Source organism: Solea senegalensis, linkage group LG4 (assembly GCF_019176455.1).
Source record: "Solea senegalensis isolate Sse05_10M linkage group LG4, IFAPA_SoseM_1, whole genome shotgun sequence".
Taxonomy (NCBI): domain Eukaryota; kingdom Metazoa; phylum Chordata; class Actinopteri; order Pleuronectiformes; family Soleidae; genus Solea; species Solea senegalensis.
In genome coordinates this window covers 21,814,732-21,840,510 of record NC_058024.1, presented here as the reverse complement: position 1 = coordinate 21,840,510, position 25,779 = coordinate 21,814,732, and the positions used below count along the sequence as shown (strand labels likewise).

The 25,779-nt window shown below is 41.4% G+C and overlaps 2 protein-coding genes across 3 annotated transcripts in view; one reads left to right on the top strand and one right to left on the bottom strand.

Moving 5' to 3' along the window:
- Positions 1–12,934, top strand: part of vgll4b (vestigial-like family member 4b) — a 36,556-nt gene extending 23,622 nt beyond the window's left edge. For both annotated transcript variants that reach the window (XM_044024229.1, XM_044024228.1), the window contains 3 exons: positions 6,727–6,997; positions 7,182–7,299; positions 8,019–12,934. In XM_044024229.1, coding sequence (XP_043880164.1) covers positions 6,727–6,997; positions 7,182–7,299; positions 8,019–8,275 — 646 coding nt within the window. In that variant the 3' untranslated portion in view covers positions 8,276–12,934. The remainder of the gene's footprint in view (positions 1–6,726; positions 6,998–7,181; positions 7,300–8,018) is intronic.
- A 154-nt stretch (positions 12,935–13,088) lies between these two features.
- atg7 (ATG7 autophagy related 7 homolog (S. cerevisiae)) overlaps positions 13,089–25,779 on the bottom strand; it is a 46,896-nt gene continuing 34,205 nt past the window's right edge. The window contains exon 19 of the mRNA XM_044024224.1: positions 13,089–14,148. Within this exon, the coding sequence (XP_043880159.1) occupies positions 14,116–14,148 (33 nt within the window). The 3' untranslated portion in view covers positions 13,089–14,115. The remainder of the gene's footprint in view (positions 14,149–25,779) is intronic.

Sequence of the window (25,779 nt, the reverse complement as noted above, 5' to 3'; positions counted from 1 at the left end):
CTGTGAAAGCAGATCTTATACAACACTGTGATGCCTTCAAGTTGCCCTTTGTTCGTTCCAATTATTTGCTGGGAATATTCTGTGACAAGCCACTCCTTTTATTTCTATCTCTTTATTTACAGTATTTTGACAGAGTTTAAGGTTAATTCTTCTCAAGAAAGGTCAAGTAGTACATACATTGTATAAATCCAGATTCAGAGCATTCTAGGCTATAAAGCATCCCCAGGACTTTTTTTTCCTCCTGGAAAGCCATCCTAAAATTGTCTTATTTTAAGTCATTTAATTTTAGGTTTCTCTAAGGGCATTTTTTTCCTGGCAAAGGTAACTGTTAGTGAGTGACTTGTGAAACCTGCCGTCTGTCTGCCTATGAAAGGTTCTCCACCTTGTTTGAACTGTCGTTCAAAAACAGTGATTATACAAAAGTGGACAATGATCAGTTGGTTTTACAGGAAAAAGTCAAACTAAAAATAACCAGTAAAAGAAAACACTGCAATGCGCCTCACTGTCAATTTATCTTTATTTAACATGCATGAGCTCTCTGCACAATTTCACCAATTTGCCAATTGTAGGAGCAGTGATTTAGTATAATTTGAAAATGACGGACTTAGTTCCTTGGGAAAAAGTTAGACAGCAAACCAGAAAAAGTCATGCACACACACACACACACAGTTCACATATCCTGAGATGGTTATCCGACACCGTTCTAGCTGTTGGATTTTGCTGGCTGCTTCTGTCTTATGTAGCTCATGTTTTGTCTGCACTGATAGCTCTGCACAGTCATCGGTGTCCTTCATGTTTTGAAGCATTTTGTGTTTTTTATATTTTTTTTTAGCTTGAATGGCAGTTTTCATGTATGCTCTCTCTCTCTCTCTCTGTGGCTAAATAATGAGTTGCTTGTTGCTGCCGTGTCTTTTGTCTGCAAGTTCAGTCATACTTTCAGTGTTGATACTGATGAAAAACACTTGACACCCATGATGCTGGGTGGGGCCAAGGTGAAAGCTCGGGTTTCCTTTTGTTGTCCAATCAGGTGAAATCAGGGGGAGGTGCAACTCGGGTGAGATTTAAAAAAAAAAAAAAAATATGGGACGGTGTTACATGAGAGATCAATGAACAGATCTGTCTTTAGTGTAAGAATGTTGATATGGATTAGGGCTTTGCAAGAATCCGGTGAAACGAAATATATACCCTAATAGACGTACTATAATCAAGGTGATATACTGCAATTTGTCTCCCTCACAAATGGTCTGTTTTATATACAGTGCTCATAATAAAAAATAACAATGTTATATGCATTAACAACATACAGTTTTGTTCATTTTGTTAGAGGAGTGGTGAGAGGTTAGAGAAAGTATAATGGCCAAAATCATGCTCCCAACCAGTGGTCGGAGGCTCAAATGCAACAGTAATCCACTGTTAAGGACATTTCCAAATCAATATTGCATCATGCCATGAAATATCATATTTGAGCACTATTGATATCCCCTAATGTGGATGTGATACTGAGCACTGTAGGTCTGCATGCACTCTGCATGTGTTTGTGCAGGTTTGTGCATGTGTAGCCGTGTGCTGTCTGTACATGTGTGTGTTTGCTTGTCCATGTGTGATCATCTTTGTGTGTGGCTGTGACTGGGCTCCTTGTCAGGCAGCAGGGGCTAAGTTCTCCTTTTCTCTGAGGAGTAGGAGGAGGAGTCTTAAACAAAGAAGCCTTATCCTGTCCACTGGAGCCTGTGGGCTGGAAGCTTGCTGCAGCCTGTTCACCCGCCTGCCCGCTACACTACAGTTGTAGACCCCACGAGTATAAAAGTACTGTTGCTCAGCTGTCTGTTTCACCCCCTCCTCTCCTTAGAAAGAAGAGCCAGCCACAGTACACAGTTCTCAGATATTCAGATGTTTTTTTAACACTAAACATTGAATCCTTTAGAGACTGTGTAGATTCCGGGTCATGTTGTCAGTCAGTCTTTGCAGATTTATTTCAGGAACATTGCTGTAAACCCATTGGCCTGGTCATAAGAATGATCAGTAGTAGGTCGTTGTCTTTTATCTATTAGTACAGTTCATTGTATAATGAACTCTGAGGTTGTAATAAATATAGTTGCAATAGTAGAGTGATATACCACTAGTGGCTGCATGGTTTGAAATGAAGCTAGAAGTCTTTAGTCGTATGTGATTGTTCTCTCACATTCATGGTGTTCACAGAAGACCTAAAAAGCAGAATCCATAGTAATCATTTTACTGCAGTACTAGGACTGTAGTATAAAGAAACTGCAGCTGCTTCTCACTGGGAACATCATCACAAAGTTGTTCTCAAGGAAGTTTCTCCAGAGGCCAAATGAGGAGAAAATAAGAGACACTCTCTCTCCCTCTCTCAATGTTCATTGTTAGCCTCTTGTTTTACAGAGGACTATTTATATAGTGTGTGAGCATGAGAAAAACGGAGGGAGTGTGTGTTCTTTTTCTTTTGTGTGCAAATGTGTGTCTCTCTGTGTGTTTCTTTGCTTTCTTGTTGTGGTTATTCCCATATCCGATCTCTCCCGGCTTTTGATAACAAAGGATTGTCTTCAGTCCTTTTTTCTCTGCAGTCATTTCACAGGCAAATAACGTGCTTGATTTTGATCAGCGTTTCTGCATGAGTGAAAACATGAAGGATTTAAAACAGCTGTGTCCGGGCTCTGTTTGGAAATGTTGTGGGAAGTCTTTCTTACAGGCTTTTCGAAAGTCGTGGGATTTGCCAGAGCAGTTTCATTAAGCTTATGTTATATTTTATGGTATAGGGAAAAGGCTCTTGATTCATAGCAATAATATATATGTGTAGTACACATAGTAACATAGTATGTTCATTGTATTGTCTTTGCATTTTAAGTATTCAAAGAATGCACTAAGGATGCAAAGATTATTATTAATATCTGTTCACTCCCATGACTACAGCCTGAACTGATCAGCATAAACTCTTTTGAGATGTCGTTATACTTCTTTACAGTCCGGGTAAGCCCTGTGGCTCTCTTTCTCCCCCTCTCTCTCTCTCCCTCTCCCTCTCTCTCTCCCTCTCTCTGTGTACATTTTGTGGGTTTCTGCAGACCTCGCAGAGCTTGGGCCTGGTTGTAACCTGTGGTTGAGCCTTCATCATGTCTCTTTTTTTCTTTTTCGTCATCTTCTTTCTGTACCCTGATTCTTCCCAGATGTTTCCTGTGTGTATCTCTCCCTCTCTCCCTCTCTCTCTCCCTCTCTGTGTGCCCAACCAAAGATTTGTAGTGAGGTTTTTTTTCCTGCCGGTTCTGGAGCACAATTGTGAGAAAAATCCCAGAACTTTTATAGCCCCCATATCTTTGCCTCATAGTAAAGTATAACTAACTCACCAAATTCGCAGCACACTTTTGAAAAAACTATGTCGATTATTTGCTCAGATTTATATTATTCCACTTTCCTTCCATTGTGGCGTTTTGCAGAAAGCTAATCGTTATGTGAGCGAGGATAAATTACTAGTTGTTACTCTTTACAAAAATAGATGCACAGCTGTGTTCGGCTGTGTGTGTTTTTTCTCTTTTCATTAAACACATGATTGCAGTTATGATCCTTAACTTGAGGTTAACTTGAAGACAGGCCACGATGTGAATGGTTACTTAAAAGGCAGTATTTAATGACAGATTCAAGTAGACTAATATTGTTAAAGTTGTACGACTATATTATTTATGTATTGAGGGTTTTAAATTAAGGGATCTTTCTTTGAGTTCCCTCTACAGTGACTGCTACTGATGCCAGACTGCTCATATCCCAGATTACTGTAGAAAACACTCGAATAGATTGATTCTCCATCTCCTCCTTCCTTCTTCTTCACAGAAAAATCTCTTTATTTAAAACTGTGCTTTCAAATACCCTGAATAACACGTTGTTTGATCACCATAATGAGATTTTTTACAGTAGGTCTTTACTTGAATTTACCAAAGAACCTTTTCAAAAGACACTTTCAAGTCAACTTGCCCTGCATAAACTTTTACTGGCTTTGGGCCACTGCACCATCTGTTTTGTCAGCTCCATCCTGTTGCTTGACGAAGGCAAATGTTTCATTCTGGTTGACCTTATGGGAGGGATGTTACGATCACTTCAGCAGGCAACAAAAACAAAAAAACAGTTTTGCCTCAATATGAGAAATCTGCAATCAAAATGCAGATACATAGATAATTCAATCTGTCTGTGGCTCCTGAAAGTGCAAGAGTTTACACTGCTATGTGACTCCATGAGTGATTAGTAAGCCATTCAACATTTATTGTAAAATGAGTTTGAGCTGCACCCCTAATTACTTCCCCTGTTCTTTTTCTCTCCACCCCTAAAAAGAATCAGATTGTCGCCCCTTGTAGATGCTGAGACACTTTTAGCTCTCATCCTCTCCTCTAGCCTCAGTACTGGCAACCCTGTCTTTAGGCTCTAGCTATTGTTACCACTGTCTCATGCCCATGTGTCTCATGTATAGCCCTCGCTGCCCGCCCTTTCCCTCCGCTCCCTCTTTCCCCAGCTGCGACCTTAACAATAATTGAGAGGTGAGTAAGAGAGGCGACCGAGTGGGTTTTGAATGCCTGATGTCTGGCATGAATTGTGGTTTCGGGGTTTGGTTGGCAGTCAGGAGAGGGAAAGGCGGAGGCAGTGATGGATTCAACAGCTATGCCATTCATTGGTTGGATTTGTTGTTCCCGTTCACTGGCTCCTGTGATGGCACCTCTTGTTTGAGGATGTGGGCATGTCTATTCATTGACGATGATTTTAACTTGGTACAACCTCTACCAACTAACTGAAGACCCAGCTTCTGGAAGGTGACAATGTCTATGTACATTTTACGTATGGAAAGTACGTAGGATATGTTTTTGTGCAATGGCATATAAGAGTCACATAAGAGGAAATCAGCTTGTAGTGTTTGCTTAAGATGTAATATTGACAACATAATCGCTTCACAGATAAATGTTATGTGATGGACATTTTACTTTTACGACTATAAAAGAAGAAAACAGAAAATTATACCACTTTGGAAAACATTAAAAGCCTGCTGGTGAGCTGTCAGCTCGGGTGTATGCAAGTGCTGCCAAGTCTCCCCCTCTTTAACCCTCAGGAAGTTTGCTGCCAATTGTGAGAGAAAAAGAAGAAAGAAAGACAAAGAGGGGGAAAAAAAAGAGAGGGGTCTCACAAACGAAGGAAACTACCGACCTCACTCTTTTTTATCATAGAGGTCTGGACCATTCACATGCAGCCTCCCTGCCCACCTCTCCGCATCCCCTTATTCTGCGGCGACTATTTATTTGTGGAGGACGGTGCTGTGGGCTCCAGATGCTTGACCCAGCAGTCAGGTTGCCTGGTCACATGCATCTACAACTGTTTGCCTGGACATGTTGTTTTGCATGTAAACAAACCCTAAGGAGAGACTGCAGCCTTTTCTCCCCCCTCCGAGTCGGCTGTATGTTCTCTCTCTCAAGACTTTTTCACATGGATGGGAAATGCCTCCGCACACGATCCGGTGAAGAATAAAGGCAGAATTTTTATGTCGTATTCCGCCCACCATTGTTTGACTGCTGTTTATTTAAAGTAAATATAATTACCTTTTCCCATCACAGGCTTCATTGTCTATGTTTAGCGTGTAGAGCAGAGGAAGTCGTGGGTATGTGTTGAATTGTGAATGGATGTGTGTAAGAATGTGGGTGCATTGAGCTGGAGAGAAAAGCAGAGATAGCAGGAGGGTAGTACAGTAAATCTTGCTCCCTGTAACTGGGCCTCAAATTGGAAGAGGGGAGTGGAGCTGGAGCTGCAGGAAGGGTGTAATACACAGTCAAAAACACACACACACACACACAGACCACATTTGACGCACACGGCAAAATAATTACTACCTGTTTAACTGTAAGCAAGTGTGCACAGTATCAGGCAGTGACTTCACTAGAGTTAAAGTCATCATCAGAACGGGGGACTGGAAAAAAAGCCATCATGTTTGTGTATTAAATTGTCATAACTTGAATCCATCATGTTTACTACTGGGGTTTGTGGCTTTTTCTTCTTGCATCTTTTTTTAATCGTGCTTGTCATTGTGGACATAGTGCAGGATAAAAGTCGGGGAATAATAAAGCATAAAATAACATGCATTTGTAAACGGCAACAATGTAATTTGGCTGCAGACTCATTGTAGAGATGAGGATGTTTTTTTGTTCTTAAGAAAACACTCCAGCACGTTGTGCTCCTTTGCCCCTCTAAGCGGGGAGATATCCACGTTGAATGTCAGTGTTCCTTTTTCTTTGCCTGGCAAATATGAGTGTGTTAGAGCGTGTGCTCATGCAGAATGGTCTTATCAACTCCCTCAGCAATCAGAGTGTATATGTATGAGATCAGTATTCATAGCATCTGCTGCTCCTGCAGTGTTTGACAGAGAAACCCATTCACTATTGTCATTTTGTTTGCTTTTTTATTTTTTTCCCCCTCTCATCACATTATTTTTCCAAACCAAATTTTACCCTTCTGTCCTTATTTATCCCTGAACTGTTCTTTTTTTTTATTCCTCGCTTCTTCCACTCAAGACTTTCCACCAGTCCTCTTTGGATCTTGTTTTATTTTAAGCTCATCCCTCACACTTAACTCCAGGTCTGACTGATGTCTTATCAAATGTTTTTCAAAGTAAAACAGTTATTGCTCGTCTTGCTCTGTGTCTATGAATGTAAGCTTGTTTCTCTGTAACTCTCTCTTCCTCCGTCTTCCCAGGAAACCTAATGGAGACTATCGCAGCTCTCCTGTCTCCAAGGACCACAGCCGGAGCTCCATTGAACGGGTGGTGGTGCCCGGTGGCTTGGGAATTCACAGCAACCACCTGTACAGCCACAGCCACAGCCACCATCACCACCTTGCCAGCTTAGCCGCTATGGACCAGCCACTGGCTCTCACCAAAAACAGCATGGTGGAGTCTGCACGTAGCAGCACAGCAGCGCTGACACAGTCGGTGCCACACACAGTCAGCGCTGTGGAGCGCCAGCAGGTATTGTGCACTTCCCCTTTCTTTTACATCACCACGCTGACTGTTTGCCAAAAGTGTTTTTGGTCACTGAATCGTTCCTTTAAGCTGTAAACCTCTTGCTGAACCTCATCAGTTCTGATTTTTTTGTTTACTCCTCTTACACACAACAGTGATTTTTTTTTTTTTTACCTCTCTCCTCTTTCAGAATCGTCCTTCAGTGATCACATGTGCCCCAGCCAACAACCGCAACTGCAACCTGTCTCACTGTCCTGTCTCCCACAATGGCTGCTCAAGCCTCACTAACAACTACAGGAGAATCAACAGTGAGTGCACTCGTGCGTTTTGAATGAACATGTGACACAAACACAGAGTTTGTTGTTTTCTTTGGTATCAGGATTATTATCACCTGATTGTTACTGGGTGGCCTTTACTTTGTTAATTCTCTCTTAGTACTAATTCTTCTTATTCCTAACCAGTGCACTTGTTGAAAACATATGTTTGACAGTGGATTCACTGATAAAACATCATCCCATACTCTCTACATTCAGACCGACTTAAAGAGAATCTGTGCAGTTTTCTCTCAGCGAGGTTTCAGTCTCTGTGTTGGCAGCACATCAGCTGTAATTGAGCAACAGTAGCGTCATTTATTGACTATTATCTCTATAAATGAGTCATTTTAGGCCTCGGCCAAATAAAACGTCTGTTTCATTCGTTCTCTCTGTGAGTGTCAGTCATGTTTTCTGTGGTTTGATAACTTCACTCTGGCTGTTTTTACGACCCTAGTGAAATCACTATGATCTCAAGTTAACGATGGAATTTAGAACAGGGATATAATAATAATAATAATAAAAAAAAACTGCCTTGAAAAAGTGAAGTAGATGTTGGAGTTCTTATTTTCCATTGACCTAAAATGTACGTTGCCAATGTGAAAAACCGATGTTGGGCAATGAATAACCCACCGCCTATTATCCAAATGAGCTTCAGAGACATTTCTGATTTCATTATGGGAACTAAAACTCTCTCCATCCCTCTTTTGTTTCAGCCAACACAGCCTGCGACCCAGTGATTGAAGAGCATTTCCGCCGCAGCCTTGGGAAGAACTACAAAGAGCCAGAGCCCGCCGCCACAAACTCAGTGTCCATCACGGGCTCGGTGGACGACCACTTCGCCAAGGCGTTGGGGGAAACCTGGTTGCAGATCAAAAACAAGGGGAGCCCCTCATCGTCTGGCAGCAGCCCAAACTCCTCCCCTGACAGTCACATGATCAATCACAACCACTCCCCCTCTGTGGTTTCCTGAAGGAGGGGGCGGGGTTTAAGAGGGATCTGTCGACGTTCCCCAGCAATCACCCTGGCTCCAGCATCCACGCTCTCATCACTCTCGGTCTGTCAGCAGCATCTCAGAGAGGCAGTGCCTGCCTGCTGGTCTGCTAAAAACATCTACAACACTCTCTCTCTCCCCCTCTCTCCCCCTCTCTCCTCACCCCCCTCTCTCTACGCAGAGAGGAATGATTCAGCAATAACTTAATTGTCCGTTTTTGGGCTTTTCTGGCCCAATGACCACTGTTATGCTAATGCCAGACAATAATCAGTAAGGAGTGATGAGAGTTGACCTAAAGACTGACCATAGCATCAAGCTGCTCCTTCCATTCATTCATTCATTCATTCATCCATTTATTCATTCATCATCCTTGCATATCAAGCTTGGAGCCGAGCGTCTGTAGTTATATGTACATAAAGAGAGAGGAAGGGAGGTGTTTTAATTATTAGTTGTTGTTTTTTTTTTCCTCCTTCTTCTTTGTTTTTGTTTCTTTTAACAGTAGTATTGTGGACCGCTTCTGAATTATGGGATGTCAGATATTTGATAGAGAATGATGATGACAAAAGGAAAAAGAAAAAAACTAATCTCAATCCACCTGACTGTGCTACCAAAGAAAACTTTTTGATGTTCATCAGTGCACCTGCATCAGAAAACAAGCAACAGCAAACATCACAAAGTATCATCTCCCCCCTTCTCCCCCCTTCTCTCCCCATCACTCCCGTCTGTGTATGTGTTCACACGATGATGTCACTGTATGTTTATACTCGGTCTGATTTGCACTACTGCCGGAGATAGTGAATGCTGGCATGTTAATATTGCAATCTGGCACTGGACACAGGGGGACTGACAAAGCTGATTTGGGGACATGATCTCACATTAGTTCTAGGCTATTTATTGTACACAGGGTCGGATGGTACAGGATTTCTATTGGCATACAGTAGCTGTTAACATCTAACATGTTTAGTTATTGTTAACTCCATGCATCCTTCCTTAGCAGCACTAAACTGAAGATCAGAACACATTAAATCACACTTTGGGGTGCAGAGAGAGCGCTCTCTCCATGTTCAAAACAAAACAAAAGTGGCATAAACAATTAGGTAAACTGTGGAGGAAGTGGCCACTCTTCACTTTGAGTAAACACATCATCACCATGGATACTAACACAAGCATTAGTCACTCGGCTGTCCGCTCACTTTGTACGAAGCACATCACCACGAAGTCCTTCAACTTCCTGCTGACAACTCGCTGTGAGTGAAGATGTCGTTTCTTTACCGTCACAGAGTCACGCGTTACAAACGTCACATGCATCCAATTAGTGAATGAATCAGTGTTGATCAGTATCAGCTTTGTCCCGCCAACACAATCGTAACCCAAATCACCTGTGTAAACGTGCCAAATAATTGCATGGTGATTATTATTTAATTTTTTTTAACGAGCGCAGTCGGGTTATCATTATTATTATTGTTATTATTATTATTGTTATTATCATTATTATCATTATGTGAGGGAGTGAAAACAAAGAAGTACAGACTGCAGTGTCGATGTGTTGTCGCAGGTTTAACTGCTGACGGTGACGACGCTGCCTGTCGCTCACTCTGTGGTTGAAAGAAGAAGAAGAAAAAGAACTAAACAGTCTGGTTTGTTGACCGGGGGAGAGAAGATTATTCAGATCTCTTCAAACACACCTTTGGTTGTTTTTTTGTGTTTTGTATCTCTCTTTGAACACAGGTGTTGTAATTATCTTACACCCTCCCCTCCCACCCTCCCTCCCTCCCTCCCTCTGTAGACACTGTGGTTTGGTAGATTTCTCTAAGGTTTGAAGGGTAAACTAATTCTTTTTACAGATGCATGTTTTTTTGTTCCATTTTGTTTTTAATAGCTGGTATCTATTAGTGTTTTTAAAGCATTTCAATCTTAACTGCTATTAGCGTTTTTCATCCGGACGTTATTTGTTGCTTCTTTTATCGTTAGTAACAGACATAGACACTATACACTCACTGCTGGGTCAGTTGTACTCCATATTATTGTTGTTATTGGTATTATTACACTTTTTTTTTTTTTTGTATTTGTCGTTTTCCATTAATATCAGTATGGTAACAAACACCTACAGTGGGACGGCCTCCGGACAGGCTCTGTTGTTAAAAGATGCTCACTGCGTTTCGTAAACCTCACCTCGGCACCAGAGTCGAGTTGCTCGTTCCCCCCGCGTGCGTCGAGTTTGGCTCTGGGATGCTCTGGGATGCGCTGCTGCCTGTTACAGATGTTGATCCATCAGGTACAGGATGCTACAGCCTTCACCCGTGACTGAGCTGAGACACCAAACTGGCACAAACTAGTCTGCAGAGCCTTGTTCTCCACAAGATAACAACAACATTTAAGCCTGATATTAAAACCTGGTAAATGTTTCGAGTCCACTTAGGCACTGTCATAAAATCGCCCAGCCTTTACAACGGTTTATATCGAGGACACACAAGCACACAGGCGATGTCTAGTCATCACACAAGGATTCCCTTTAATTTACCTGGATTTATCACGTGCTGTCAAAGCTCTCTGAGTTTTTTGTGTCCAGATTTGGTGTCAAAACATTTTTTTTTTCCCTACTTTGTTTTCTGAACGTCATTGTTGCTGCTGCTGCTGCAGTCTGAAAAAAACAATTATTTTACGCCTGCGCCATACACTGTGGCATACATTCCTCCTCCTATAGGGAACTTTGTACAGGCCTTACACACACACACACACATACACACACGCCACATCTCTCCATATCAACAGACTGAGCTAATAACCAGCCAGGGCCACGTGTCTTCAAGGTTCCCGGCTGACCTCTTTATATTGCGCGTGTCTAATAACAAGGTGTCCACGAACAGTCCCGGTCATATGACGAAGCGACAACCGATGCCGTAAAAAAAGAATTTTTCCAGGACATTCAGAGCCGAGAACACAAACTGTGGCCAGCGGGTGGGGTGGGGGGGGGGAAGAGTTATTGTATGTCTGAAGTTTACAGTTGTAAGATTCATTTTATTTTCAGTACATCTGTCTGGTGAAAACATCAGTGATGTCGAGCGGTTATTCCCACAGACTGGGTCAGGACCCACAGGTGAATTCAGACTCTCTCCCGTGAAATGGTCCTGTTCAAAATAACCCGAGGCGTCGCAGAAATGACAGTGAAATCAGTCAAACTTTTGTAAAATACTGATCTCGAAAGTGTCCACACATTCCACCCTGTGCTGATCCAGAACTGATGGTACATCTTCTACAGATTGAAACTCAGATTACAGTATAACTCAGCTGCCAGTGGATTCATTTTGTCGTGCCGTGTGGCGAACTGTGGACGGTGGATGTGGTTTATTTTTGTTTTGCGTTTGTTTGAAGGTGACGGGGGTGGAGCTTCAGGAGCTGAGCTCCTGTAAGCGCGGTCAGTCTGTGATCGGCGCGATGTCTCAAAAGTCTTTTGCAGTGTGACTCGTCCTCTTCTCAGACTTAGTTGACCCTGATTTAAGATTGGATGTAGAGTTTGTAGCGTCGTAGAAAAACATGAGGGAACGGGGGCTTGGTGTCCATAAGCGTTTTTTTCTATTGTAATTTGTTCTCATTCATTTATTGTTTCACTACCAGCCTGTAGGTAGTAGGAGGCTCTCTTTTCTGCTTTGGCACACACTCCCTACACACTGTAGGAAAATCACTTAATAAAAAAAAATACTTTTTTATAATAGGTAACTATAAGACCATCATTACGCTGTGCGTAACGAATGTACAGAGAAAAAAATCGTAGGTATTTTTTGAGGAACAATTAATTTGTTAATGATATGTAGCTATTTAATTGTTTTTGTTGTTGTTGTTGTTGTTTTCCCTGTCCTTATATTGTAATCATTTGCATTTTCCTTCTTTTTTTTTTGTGAAAAAAAAGTTGATCTTTTTTGTTTCTATAGAGTTTGTCATGTTAGAGTTAAAAGGTTCAAGTGCAGGAGCACAGTAATAAACGTTATGAAACCATGAAAAGAGCCACTGGTGGGTGTGTCAGTGACAATCGCTACTTCCATTTGGTCCACGATGTTTTGCAGTCGTTTTAAAATGTGTTTTTCTCTTCCCCACCCCCGTTGCGTGAGACGTTCCGAGACACCTGAACAAAAGATTTCACTTGTGAGCAGAAAAGAGTTTGACCTTTTAGCCCAGTGAATTTTATTATCCAAACATTTCCACTGAACGTGGGCGAGCAGGCACATTGGATCCCTGCATTGTCAAATCTGTCATTTAATGACTGATTTTTGGTTTACAGATGGGAACCGAGTCTGGAGAAACCCCTTCCAACATGTCCTTCATATCTTGTGCTCAAGGTCACCTTGCTTCATCGCTTCTCAGCGAGGTGGAGACGACTCGGTTCCCATCTTAAAAACGTGAAAACTGTGCAGATAAATCAAAGAGTACCACATTCTCCAGGTTCCTGTTTGAAGTGGAAGTAGCATGTGCTTAGTGGTAGTAATACTCTGAACTGTAAGAAAAAAAAAAAAGAGAAGTGTATTAAGAAAACAACAGTGGATTTTGTGGCTCTGTGTCTCCTTCTACTAAAAAGGTTTTGGCAGGCCACCTTTTTTGTACGTAAAGTAGCCTTGATGAACAATAAAGTGCTTTTAAACCACAGTCTGTGTGTGTGGGCCTGTGTCTCATTACTGCGCTGCTGTTTTTTTGTTGTTGTTGTTGTTGTGTGATGGTTATATTTGGATCCAATCTACTGCAGGATGTGTTGTTATAGTGAAAGGAAAGTGATTGATTACAGCTAAAACTCTCCCAGGTGTAAATGGTGTAAGACGTACACTTTATTTCAGCTCCATGGTAAAAACGTAACAGAATTAGGTCCCAAAAAAAACAAACCCTCGGATAATTATGAACAGTCTGAATCCTGAGTTTAATCCCACGTGAGGATAAATCTGGAGGCGAACTGTGTAAACTGTGTAATTGTATTTGTAAATTCTTCATTTTCCTCCCAATTTAGACCTCAGTGTCTTATTTCAAAATTGCACTAATCACCGTCTTTAAGTCTCCAAGCAGCTGCTTTTTAAAATATTATGCTAGCAGATCAAACACAGGGCACAGAGTGAATAAAAATAAAAATAAAGAATATACAGACAAGCGCATAAAGAAAATGAAGACCTTCTGTTTCTATTGTTGCTTCTTTCGGCTTAAAGTGCTTAGCCGTGGCCGCGAGTAACAGTACATGATTTGTGGGAATCGTACATTAACATCTGTGCATGATTTCTCAGAGAAACAAACAAAGCTGGTTTTAGTATTAACTACTGTATATAGCGCAGTCACAAGTAAACACCACAGGGAGATGGAGGGATTTGCCGAGATGTCGGCGACGGTGTTTTTTTTTTGTGTGTTTTGCATTTTTCATAAAATGGTCAAAAGCTCTTGTTTTCTTCTTTTTTTCTTTCTTCTTCAAACTGAACGAGTGAGCAGATGTCGTCGGTCAAAGCCAAGAGGCTCTTCAGCAAATCCATTACATGCACTGATGGAGACAGTGAACCTGTGACTGAAGTAGATATTTAAAGATAGACAAAATAGAAATGTGGAGTGTTTCAAAGAGTGAACGAACCGATGTTACATCTCAATCACATTATTCTGCCACTCATCATTTTTTTTTAAACTCTTCCACTGAATCAATATGTCTGAAATAGTTATTATGAAGCTTGTTTTTGGGGGAATATACTTTAATGACTGTTTAATTCACTGTGGTCCACTGAGCCGCCGGTGACTCACTCGCTTTCCCCCCGCGGGGGGGAAAGTTCAGCGGCTCCGGGTTTTGTTCTTGCTCTCGTCCTTCAGATGCTCTCGTCATCGCTCATGTCCCAAATCTGTTGACACACACAAATATGTTTTTGATATTAACAGTTCATTCAGATGATTTCTCATCAAAACACATTTCTTTTATGTGTTTTTAAGAGCTGCAGATTCTGTCAGTGAAACAAGGTCATAACGTCCAGAATCTGGTCCTGTAGGTTTTCTTGTGACAAAGCTGTTTTACATTCTTGTGTGTACTCAAACCTCGGAATACTGACTTTAAACCCACAATTCTGACTTTAAGCTCAGAATTCTGACTTTAAACTCACAATTCTGACTTTAAACTCATAAATCTGACTTTAAACTCACAATTCTGACTTTAATCTCAGAATTCTGACTTTAAACCCACAATTCTGACTTTAAACTCATAAATCTCACTTTAATCTCATAATTCTGACTTTAATCTCAGAATTCTGACTGTCTTTAATCTCAGAATTCTGACTGTCTTTAAACTCAGAAGTCTGACTTTAATCTCATAATTCTCTTTAATCTAATTCTGACTGATTCTGACTTTAATCTCTGACTGTCTTTAATCTCAGAATTCTGACTTTAAACTCAGAATTCTGACTTTAAACTCATAATTCTGACTTTAATCTCAGATTTCTGACTGTCTTTAATCTCAGAATTCTGACTGTCTTTAATCTCAGAATTTTGACAATTCTGACTTTAATCTCAGATTTCTGTCTGTCTTTAATCTCAGAATACTGACTTTAATCTCAGATTTCCGCGAGTCCCACAAGCAGGCCTAGTTATTATTATTCCGATTGTTTTTATTTTGTCCGCGAAATAAATCACATATTTAAGGGCCTCAGCATGCCCGACAACTCGTACCTCCGTATGTCATCTGAAAGTGGTTGGGTGAAGGGGCGTGTTCTATTTTTCCACCATTGATTCATGTGTTAATTACCTTTTTTTTTGGAGGAAAGTATGAAAAATGTTCCCCCAAATTTCGTAATGCTGTTGTCTTTGAATGTCTGGATTTTTCCCACAAACCCAAGAATATTCCAATCAGTGTCACACAGAAGCAAAACAAAAACAACACAATTATTCCCATTAGAGAAACTGGCCCCTAACACTACAACCAGGTCATGACCTTCAGAAAAAGCTCTTAAAAGATGCTGCTAGAGTTGCTACCCAAAACGTCCACACAATGAGGGTTTTTGAAGAATCAGAATCTGTCCTCACAACTATAGAGAGACATGAACACACACACACACACGTGGAACCTCCTTCACAGTACTGCGTCAGTAAACAACAGTGGCCTTCTCAGGGCTGCAGATTCTTCACATTCTCGCTCTGTAAGACGTAATTCACATACCTCTAACACTGGAATGTTTCACACACACACACACACACACACACACACACGCACGCACACACACACACACACACACACACACACACACACACACACGCACACACACACACACACACACACAGACACACAGGAAGAGAGAGTTTTCACACATACTTGCAGCATTATTTAAACAAACTGCTCCAGCACTCGCAAGAAATGGGAATTCCGACTGAAAGGAAAACGGAATAGAATGTGACACTGCCCACAAAACCACACACACACACATGATGACCCATGATATGAAGAAAAAGTGGTGAAATACAAGCATCTTTGTGCAAACATCGGCGTAGCTTTGCTGCGACTGACGTTTTCTTTTCGGTAACGAGAAACATTTTAAACCCTTAGAACACAGAGCACTTTTTGTTTAAACGTACAGTATATATAGAGACTATATCCTTTTTTTCAGCACCTATATAAACACACGTGAGCAAAAAGTCCTCAAAATGTTTACAATCGGATTGAATTTGTGAAATACGTCACAGTTCAAAGTTCACAATGAAACTGCACAATTATTGCTCATTTATTTCACTCTATATAAATGAATCATAACTTTGACTCAACAACACAACATTTTTTTTTAAGCCTGAGTATGTGACCTATACACACACACACACACACACACCCAGGATGTCCATATAAGGAGTTGTGCATTATTCCCACAGTAAATTACCATGGGTGCACCTGCGGCACAGATCTGTGCCGTGTGAGCACTGCGGGTTACTTAAGCTGTAAGTGTTGCACATTGATGCTCACACACGACTGTATTTTACATCTGAACACCAGTCATTTGTGCAGCTCTGCCAAAAGCTGATCAACCTGTTGCCCGGCGTGGGGTAACCTGTGCCACAGATGCACGGCAAATAAAAAATAAAAAGTCATTTTAATGTTTTCACGGCGGGCAGCGAGTGGATCTTTTTCCGTTTCCTGCTCCGAGTCGCGGGGCAGTGTGGAGAATCAGGGACAAATTTCATATCAAAGCTGGACGTTGGGCTTTTCCGCTCCACTGCTGCCGGGGAGCGAGCATCAAAAGGGATGGAGAGCAAAGAGCTCTTTGAAATGAAGCGACACTGGAGCCCCTCGCTGGAAGGCTGCCACGCTGCTCTGATGGCGTGTGTGTGTGTTTTGAGAAATCTTTTGTGCCGAATGAAAGAGAAGCGGGGGCAGAAAAAGAGAGGGGGGGGGGGCTGGGGGTCAGAGGCCTTATGTAACGTGAAGAGCTCCAGCAAAACTGAAGCCCAACTACTTTACTGCACTACTTTCAAACAGACCATAATACCTGGGATGTGTCTCAACCATTTACTTTGTGTTGCACTCATGCATGTGCAGATATTTGTAAAATACTGTTTTTAGAGAAACTTCTTTTATTATGAAGAAGACAAATGAGGAATAATAGAATATTTAGATCAGTGAACTCCAATGTAAAGATGATCCATTTTTGTATTTAATATGATTATAAATTGTAAACTTGAACGTAGTGGCGGGTCAATATGTCGATATCGTGATGTATCGTCGATAATCGATACGCCAGGGCAAATATCGATGTTTAAATTTAAATATTAAGGCGCTCTAAAGTAAACAGTCCCTGACAGTTTCAGTATGTGACGTAGAGGGAGTTTACGGCAGGATAATGGCGTATTGTGATATTATTGGTATTGTGATATTATTGGTATCGTGATATTATTGGTATCGTGATATTATTGGTATCGCGTATCGTATCGTGAGTTCCCCTGTGATTCTCACCCCTACTTGAATGTCACACTACGCCACTATTTACACTCATTGTTTTTACACATTTTTGGATGGTATTGTAATTATACACATATCTATATATATATATATATATATATATATATACATATACATATGTGTACTGTATGTATACAAAGGGTATAGAGAGCTGTTTCTAAAGCTGGGTTTTCATCAACCTGTTCTTCTGTGCATATTCAATTTGAGCAGAAAATAAAACCCGAATAGAAACATAGAATTTTGGGGGGAAAAAAACTTTGTATGCTAAAAGTGCAAAGGAAACAGATTTAGCCACGAAGAATGATGCAACAGAATCGCCAATGTTTGTTAAAATTACAATCTGTGATACATTTTAATATGTTTTGCATCCCAAAAACCAAAAGTATGGACAAGTCTGCAATCTGACTAACTCATCACACACTACACTGATGACGAAAGCAATAACCGAGGCACAGTCGACATGTACGGTCCATGTGCTCACAGAGATTTCAGGCATGGCAGATGCAGAAATTATACTTTTTTTATTGGTCCAAGTTATGTTTGAGGAAAAAACAAATTACATTAGAGTTCAGGAATAATTTAGTGGATTTAAAAACGTTTGAACGCACAGAAATCCAGCTTAAAACGTTATACAAGCAACATTTGTCTTCATCTTATACATTAAACGTGTTGTTTGTTTAACAAACGCACATCTTTTCCACATCATATCATCACACAATAACTAGTTTAACATTTCAAATGTTTGGACATTTAAAGATGTCAGTTTGGGCTCAGAGAATTTGAAAGACTCCAAATCATAGTTGGGAAATAAGTTACTACAAATTGTTAATTGTGAGTGGCTGACCCTCACACTACACACACACACACACACACACACACAGACACACACCATGACAGCATCACAAAGGGATTGGCAGAAACACAATCGTCAACACATCGTTAACTTTGAAGCAGCCTTATCACTTCAGGACCTTCAGGTTAGGAAAAAAAAACAACAAAAAAAGAAGCTCCCGCTGGGATGTTTCATAAAGTCCAAGACTAAGCTGCATGTAATCGTTGTGTCAATGTGTTTGTGTTCATAATCAGCTGGGCGCCAGCCAATATGACATGTAGAGCCCAGGCTAAGTTGTTGACACAAAGCTGGGGATGTGATCAGATATAAAAGGTTTTTAGCCGATGAAGCTGCAGCAGCCAACCCTCTGCTGCTGCTGATTACAAACACGGCACAAGCCTCAGCACGAGGGTTTGAAGCAATATTTACCACACTGGTCTGCAGACTCGGAGACAAAGCGCCGCTTCTGGGAAAAAGTGATACCAAAAAGTACAACGCACTTGCTGCGCGGCATCACAGTTTAGTGAGATTAGTGCCATTTCAGGAACACTTCCCTGTTTCCGGGCACACGGCTCAGGGGCTGTCGATAAAAACACACCAAGCCTGCGTGTGTGTGTGTGTGTGTGTGTGTGTGTGTGGCCTCCAGTGGAAATCCAACCTTAAAAGCCGCTCAACCAGGCAGCGGTACACAACCACTGATGAGCTCAGCTATTAAACGCACATCTGCTTTACATACTAGAACTGACACCAAAGCACAAAGCGCAGAGTCAAGCTTTCATCACAGAGACTGGCTCCATCTGATATGCAATTAGTGGACCACACAGAGTGACGTGGTTTATGGCTGCTGGATACAATGGTGACTGTATGCCGAGGAGAAATGAGGAATCCTGCCTACGTGAATCTAGGCTTCAGTCTTTTTTCCAAAAGCTAAAAAAACTGACTTTGACCCACTGATATCAGTCATTAAAAATGGGTGTGAGGTGCACGGTCGTCCAGGCTGCTCTCCGGAGAGACTCATGGAAACCTCACCACGCTGACTCCCTTTGTTTGTTAAAGACGTTCATAAAACGAGCCGCAATGTTTAAAAAATGGCCCCCGCTGCCAAGTTAAAAACTTCATTTGACCTTAAAAAACAGTTTTACATCATTTTTTTATTCAAGCAGGCGCAAAGTTAGATGAAAATAAGAACATTTACTGAGAAGTTGTTGTTGGCTGCTTTTATGTGGAGCACTTTTTTTATTCATCTTAATTTAAAACAACAACTAGTTTTTTCATTAGTTCATATATATCATAACAGGACATGCACACATTCTGATCTCTGTATTGCACTTACGTAGGCTACGACGTTTGAAATTCAATGTTTGCAATTAAAAGACCAAAAGGATTCATCTTAATAGTGTGTAGAACACTTGAATACACTGCAGTTAGTTCAGACTTCATCGTGAAAATGTCTTATTTCCTCTAAAATGATTTAACATCCGTCAGTGATTCATGTTAATGAAGGGATGGATGCTTCCTCTTTCATCCTGCTCAGAGGATCAGAGGAGTCCCTCAGGGCTAAGGGGCCGTCCACAGATTTATGACCGAAAGTCGCTTTTTTTAAGCGACTAGTCCTTTTTTTAAAATGTAAAAAAAAAAAAAGGCGTCTTTATGGGGAAAGAAAAAGACGGTTTACGCTTCGTGCCGTTTCCGTCTGGACGACGTGGCCGAGATGTATATTGAGGAGGAGGAGGGAGAGGAGGAGCATCCACGCTGCTTCTTCTACGATCAAACAGAAATCCACTTGCTGGCAAGTCAATGCAAGAAGTAAATATGCATGTTTTGTTTTTAAAGTTTTCTCCCACAACATGCATTTCTTTGGAAAGAACCTGAACAACAACAATAGTGCGCACACACACACAGACACACACAGCGGAGTGGATCGCATCTATATGCGGATTCAGGCCAGTTAATATTCATAAATCATGTCGTCGCTCTGGGGATTCAGGTTCCGGCATGGAAGAGTATTCAGCTGTGAAATGGCATCACTTTGAAGAACAAAGGTGTGATAAGGTCTAAAATCACCTGAGGTGCAACTGAGGGAATAAACCTAATCTGGTTTAGCTGGATCATGAGCCTTTCATCTGCGGGAAAAAAGATGAAAAAATAACCCTCTGGCTATTCCTTTTTCTTTCTTTCTTTTTTTTTAAATCTACATTTGGACTTTATTCAAACTATGTTGATGGAGATAAAAACAGGAGAAGCTTGAGTAACACTTTCTTTTACAGATTAGTAAGAAAGTTGTGATAGTACTGTAATGGGGGCGTGATATCATGTAACAGCATCCCAATTACAAAGTAATAAGGAGATACAATTACAACTCTTTTGTTTAAGTAACATCAAAGTAATAGTGTGTTGTGTAATAGTGAAAATGACCCTGAGGCTTCAGTCAGTGAAATACATGCACATGGAAATGTTTCAAAATCAAAATGAGTAATTACCATATTATAAAGTCTAGTGTTACCTGTAAAACTACTGCATGTGCTTTGTTTCTCTTTCTATCCTCCAGGTTCAGTAAGGCTTACATAATATCTTGGTATTTTCCACATGGTGCCCTGGTGTCGCCCTCTCCTCTGATCCTATTATAATGTTACCAGCTACAACGGTGTTTTTTCTAGCCAAGTGACTCTGTGTGTGTGTACGAGGAGTATGCAACTCCTCCAAAATGCAGAATCACTGCCTGTATCAGTTTGTGCAGCCTCGTTCAATCATCTGCCCGACAACACAACACAGTCTGTATAAAACACAGGAGGCACCTGAAGTGGAACTCCTGCAAAGTCCTACATGCTGTTGCTGACATTTCTGAAGTAGATATTGTGTTTTAGATATGAAATAATCAAATAAATCCATGTAAAGTGCATTAATGCCTTACTAATAACTGGAGTGAATTGTGAAATAATAGGATTTAAGACGTGACCAATCAGAAATGTATCCTTCGACATGTGTGCAGTTTTCTTTGACTAATGAGAGGAGTGAAAGGAGGGGGGGGGAGAGTCTAATGACAAAAAACCTGCTGTCAATTAGTGGTCAGAGGCTTAAATACAACACAAAACAGTCAGTACTATCAGAAAACCACAGTACTACACTTTAAATTATTTATTAAATATCACGCTGGGGCTGAATGACTTTGAATAAATATCTAATTTGCGATTATTTTGACCGGAATTGTGACTAGTATGGCACAAGTATGGTTGAGGGTTAATACACTGATGTGTATGTCACATTAGTTCTTTAGTGTGGTGTTGTGGAATCCTCACGCTCGCTGATGACAAAGAGCACTATAATAATAATAATAATAGCATCAGGTGGTTCAGTGTATATGCACAAGCGGGGCTGTGTATCTGTGTATCTTTGTGTGTTGCTGACGGCAAATGTGCATAAAAAACAACAACTTAAAAAGACAATCTCAACAGGCTGTTTTGTATTTGTGGGTTTCATAGCAGGGTGGCAACTGTCTACCATTTCTCATCTACTGTGACTCTTGCACAGTTTAGGGTGAAACATTTCTGGACATGTAATTGGCTAAACAAACATTCAGCGTCTAATCTTGGTCTGGGAAGACAGTGTGTCACGTTCCAGTAAAAAAGGGTTAAGAGTGGTAAACCCTATATTGTAGTCGTTTTTCCAGTAACACACTTACTGTAAATAATCACACACACACACACTCACACACGTGCAGGTAATTGCAGCAAATGCTCACAGACAGAGAAGCTGTTAAGTGCATGACAGCACAGAAGAATGACCTCATGCATCCCAACACAACTCCAGCTGCTGCTGCTGCTGCTGCTGCTGCTGCACACGGCATTCCCAGCTACATTCCTGAATTCCCCTCAGACATTCCTGCACAAAGTGGCGGGAATCCGCAGCGTGGTGATTTCAGCGGCGGAGGCAGTTTAATGCGGGGTGAGAAGGTAAAAGGTCAAAGCCATTACAGAGTCAGGGAAATGACGGGGCTGTGACCTGGATCTTTGGTGTTCCAGAGCTCCGAGCGCTTCAAAGTGACGGCGAGAGGCAAACGGATGTGAAACGAATGGCTTTGGTCTTCATTTCACGTTTCGATTTTCTCCTGCTTTCCCTCTCCGTCACGTGGAGCAGGCTCTGCTTGAGCACTTCTCCTCGCACTCGTGCAGCTGTTGTGCGCTCATAAAACTTTTCCCCACTCGTTGAATTTTGTGAAATGACCACCAACCGACAGAAAAACCCAAGTATGGCGTTAACAAACAAAACTGGCGCTGCCTCATGTGTTTTGTAGTGGAGAATGCTGTTGAAGTCGAATGTTATTCAGTCATGTGGCTTTTTCCCTTTATGTGGGTTTTCCCCCCCTTTAATTAGCAACTTGTCTATTTTCCAACATAAACAAAGTCTCCTTAAATTTCTATTGTAACCGTATAATAGCACACGATTCTCGCTTCTCCCTTAAACATGTGTAAGCACACATTTTTAACTCCCAAACAAATTGAGAAAGCAGATCAATCAAGATGAACGTGCGCATAACCACGGAGAAAAAGCATTCAAAAAAATCCAAATAATATTCCAGATATGGCCACGACATAAGAGGTCAAGATGGAGGCCACATTGATGCTCAAATAAATAAAAAGAACAACCACATTTGATTAATATTGGCCATTGTAAACATCTGTGATGTGTCGTGGAGCTCAGAGTCAAGAGATACAAAAATAACCTGATGCCAATTTAAGTGCTTTCAGCAGCAGATACCACCAGACACTGAGGGGCCATGGTCTCTCACAAATCACACTTTTTTCTCCTAATTTCACTGACAACTAGTGTTTTAAAGGACTCAAACAAATGAGTTTTAAAAAAAGACTTGTGGTCATTTTAATGCTCAGAGTTTACCAGCGTCTTATCTACCGCACGAGCTGTGTTCTCTCGTCCAAAAATGCTAACTGCTTCCAATATGAGTGAAGCCCACACACTCTGTGACTCTTTCTTCTGTGATGCATGTCAGAGCACGTGAAGAGAGCCTTTGTGCTCTTCACGCCGACCTTGGTTTACTACTCATCACCGCGGTACAGGCGACGCAAAGCCAGGAGGACTCTGGAGCTTCTAACGCCTTCTGTTTAATAAAGTCACGTCTCCAGGCGGAATTTACAATTCCACTCAATAAACAGAGCTTTGGCTGAAATTGCTTGGCAGTAAAAATGCTCATTTGAAGAAGCAGCTCCACACAGGCCTTGATGGATGTAAGATGTTGTAACTGAGTGATCCAGACTCAAAGCTGTACTGTGTGTGTGTTCGATGTAAACGGGGAACACACTTTCTAAGTGCTTCAACCTTCATAACATCTAGACATCCCACAGGACTAAACTATATACTATTTTCCCACTGGTCAACCTACTAAATCCTGCATTTAAACAGGTTTTTCACTCGTGGGGTGAAATGGGGTTTTGGGAATGTGGGTTTTAATCTGCTTCGGCTCCGGTCAACATCAATATCACAACATCACAGTTTAATCGAGCTATGGCCATAGTCCGACTAAGACAGGGGTGTCAAACTCATTTTTGTTCAGGGGCCACATACAGTACAATTTGATCTCAAGGGGGCCGGACCAGTAAAAATAGCAAAATAATAGAATAATAACCTATGAACAACAAGAACTCCTTTGTTTTTTTCTCCTTTGTTTTACATTTAATGAAGGATAATTTTACAAAACATGTAATTTCTTGAGAAATATAAGTGCAATTTCAACAATATCATGCCTAAATTTACTATTTACACAGCACACTGGCTCTATAAAAGCACAAACATTTAGTCACGGGTATCTGGAGCATTTGACATTATGTTTAGATTAGTGTGAAATTTTAACAAATTTATCCTGTTTTTATTGGACCCTCTGGTGGGCCGGTTCTGGCCCCCGGGCCGTATGTTTGACACCCTGGACTAAGACATGCAACTGGACAACTTGCAAATTCCCAGTAAGTCGCAGCCGTCGTGCATGGGGCATGCACGGAATGCCAAGTCCGACTCAAGTCCGACTACGCTTATACATGTAATCAGACTATGAATCACATTGTCCAGGTATGTTAGTCCGATTATGACCAGCTCGATTTTTAGTTGGACTAACTTGAAATTAAGAAAACCAAGCTCTTGTCTTAGTCTGACTAAAATCAGACTTTTCGCTGACTGTGAAAACAAAAAGGTGAAAAAGCCAATTTCTTCTTCGTCTGTTGTAATTTTTGGTAGAAATGCACCATAAGGGACGAAGTGACCCTTGATGATGCTGCGTCTTTACTTCCACCGACTGGTTTTTGTGGAATAACTAATAAGTGTATAACAACTCCAGGTCTCTGTGACCTAAACCTCAACACAACATCAGAGCCGCTGATGTTGCACGTCTTTTCCTCATGTTCAGGAAAACTCTTCCCACATCAAATGTCTACTTCAGAATAAAGTAGGTCTGGACGGAGATCACACAGAGTTTAGGTGCTCCCCCCCCTCCCTCCCTCCCTCCCTCTCCTTCCCGTTTTGAGCATTTTCTGTTCCTCCATTTCCTGCAGCAATCCTCTGTGTTCTCTCTGGTGTCCTCATTGTTCCAGGGCTACAGCTCTCAGGGGGGAACGCTGTGAACTGACTGGGTGTGTGTGTGTGTGCGTGCTGGGTACACACTCTATTCATTGAGATTTGAGGCAGGAAGAGGACATGATTGGAGACAGGAAGGGGAGGGGCCTACATCTAGATACTAAGCCACCACTATTAAATCAAGTGATTAATTACTCAGAGCTGAGTAATTATGACTGCACGAGAGAAAGTAGATCATCATATGTGACACCTGCTATACCGTAGTACCAAGACTAACAACGATTTGTTCTTTTAAAGGCCTTTCTGGGGAAGGACATTGTAAATTAGTAACTACTAATGCTGTGACTGCATCTTATTTTCAAATTTCAGACACAAACCTACAGACATGTACTGTACGAGCAAATAAAGGACCGCCACTATTCCTTATACGTGTGTGGCTAAGAAAACCCATGTTTTGAATCCTTGAAGTACTTTGTAAAATGTGGGGGAGGAACACTGAGGCAAAAAGGTTAAAGATATAGAGAGAAAAGTGACGTCAGAGGCAAAGTGAAGGATGGGAGTGAAAGTGGTTTTGACGGAGTCAGAGATGTTTTAGAGGAAATCTGGTGGGAACAGAGTCCGTGTGCAGGTCCCAGCTGAGGTCACGTCCCCGGCTGTTTTCATAAACTCCTGAGTCTTGGGGTAATCAAACAAAAGCACTGGCACTCACTCCACTCCACTCAGATAGCAAAACCTGGAACGTCATAACATAGTGATGGCAAACGAGGAAGTGATGAAGCACACCCTCCCCTCTTTACTCCACCTTTTCCCATTTCCTCACAAAAGGGCAGACGTTTGATCCTCTTGCCTGTTTTTCTTTTCTTTAGTAAAAGTTGCACCGAGTGCATCACCACCACCACCCCTCTCTCCCCTTCTCTTTTCACAGAGTCATAAAGGCCAGCTACAACAACAAATAGAGTCTCTCAGGGCTGGGTGTGGTGGCCTATGGAGCGACAGCTGGGTCCTGTTCTTTCTCCTTAGACACTGATGGACTGCTCGCCCTCGTTTTCAGGACAACTTCCTCCATGTCCTTCACTTTTTTCTTCAATATTTAGTCATTTTGGCATTCACTTTTTCAGGATCCCTACCCTTTCA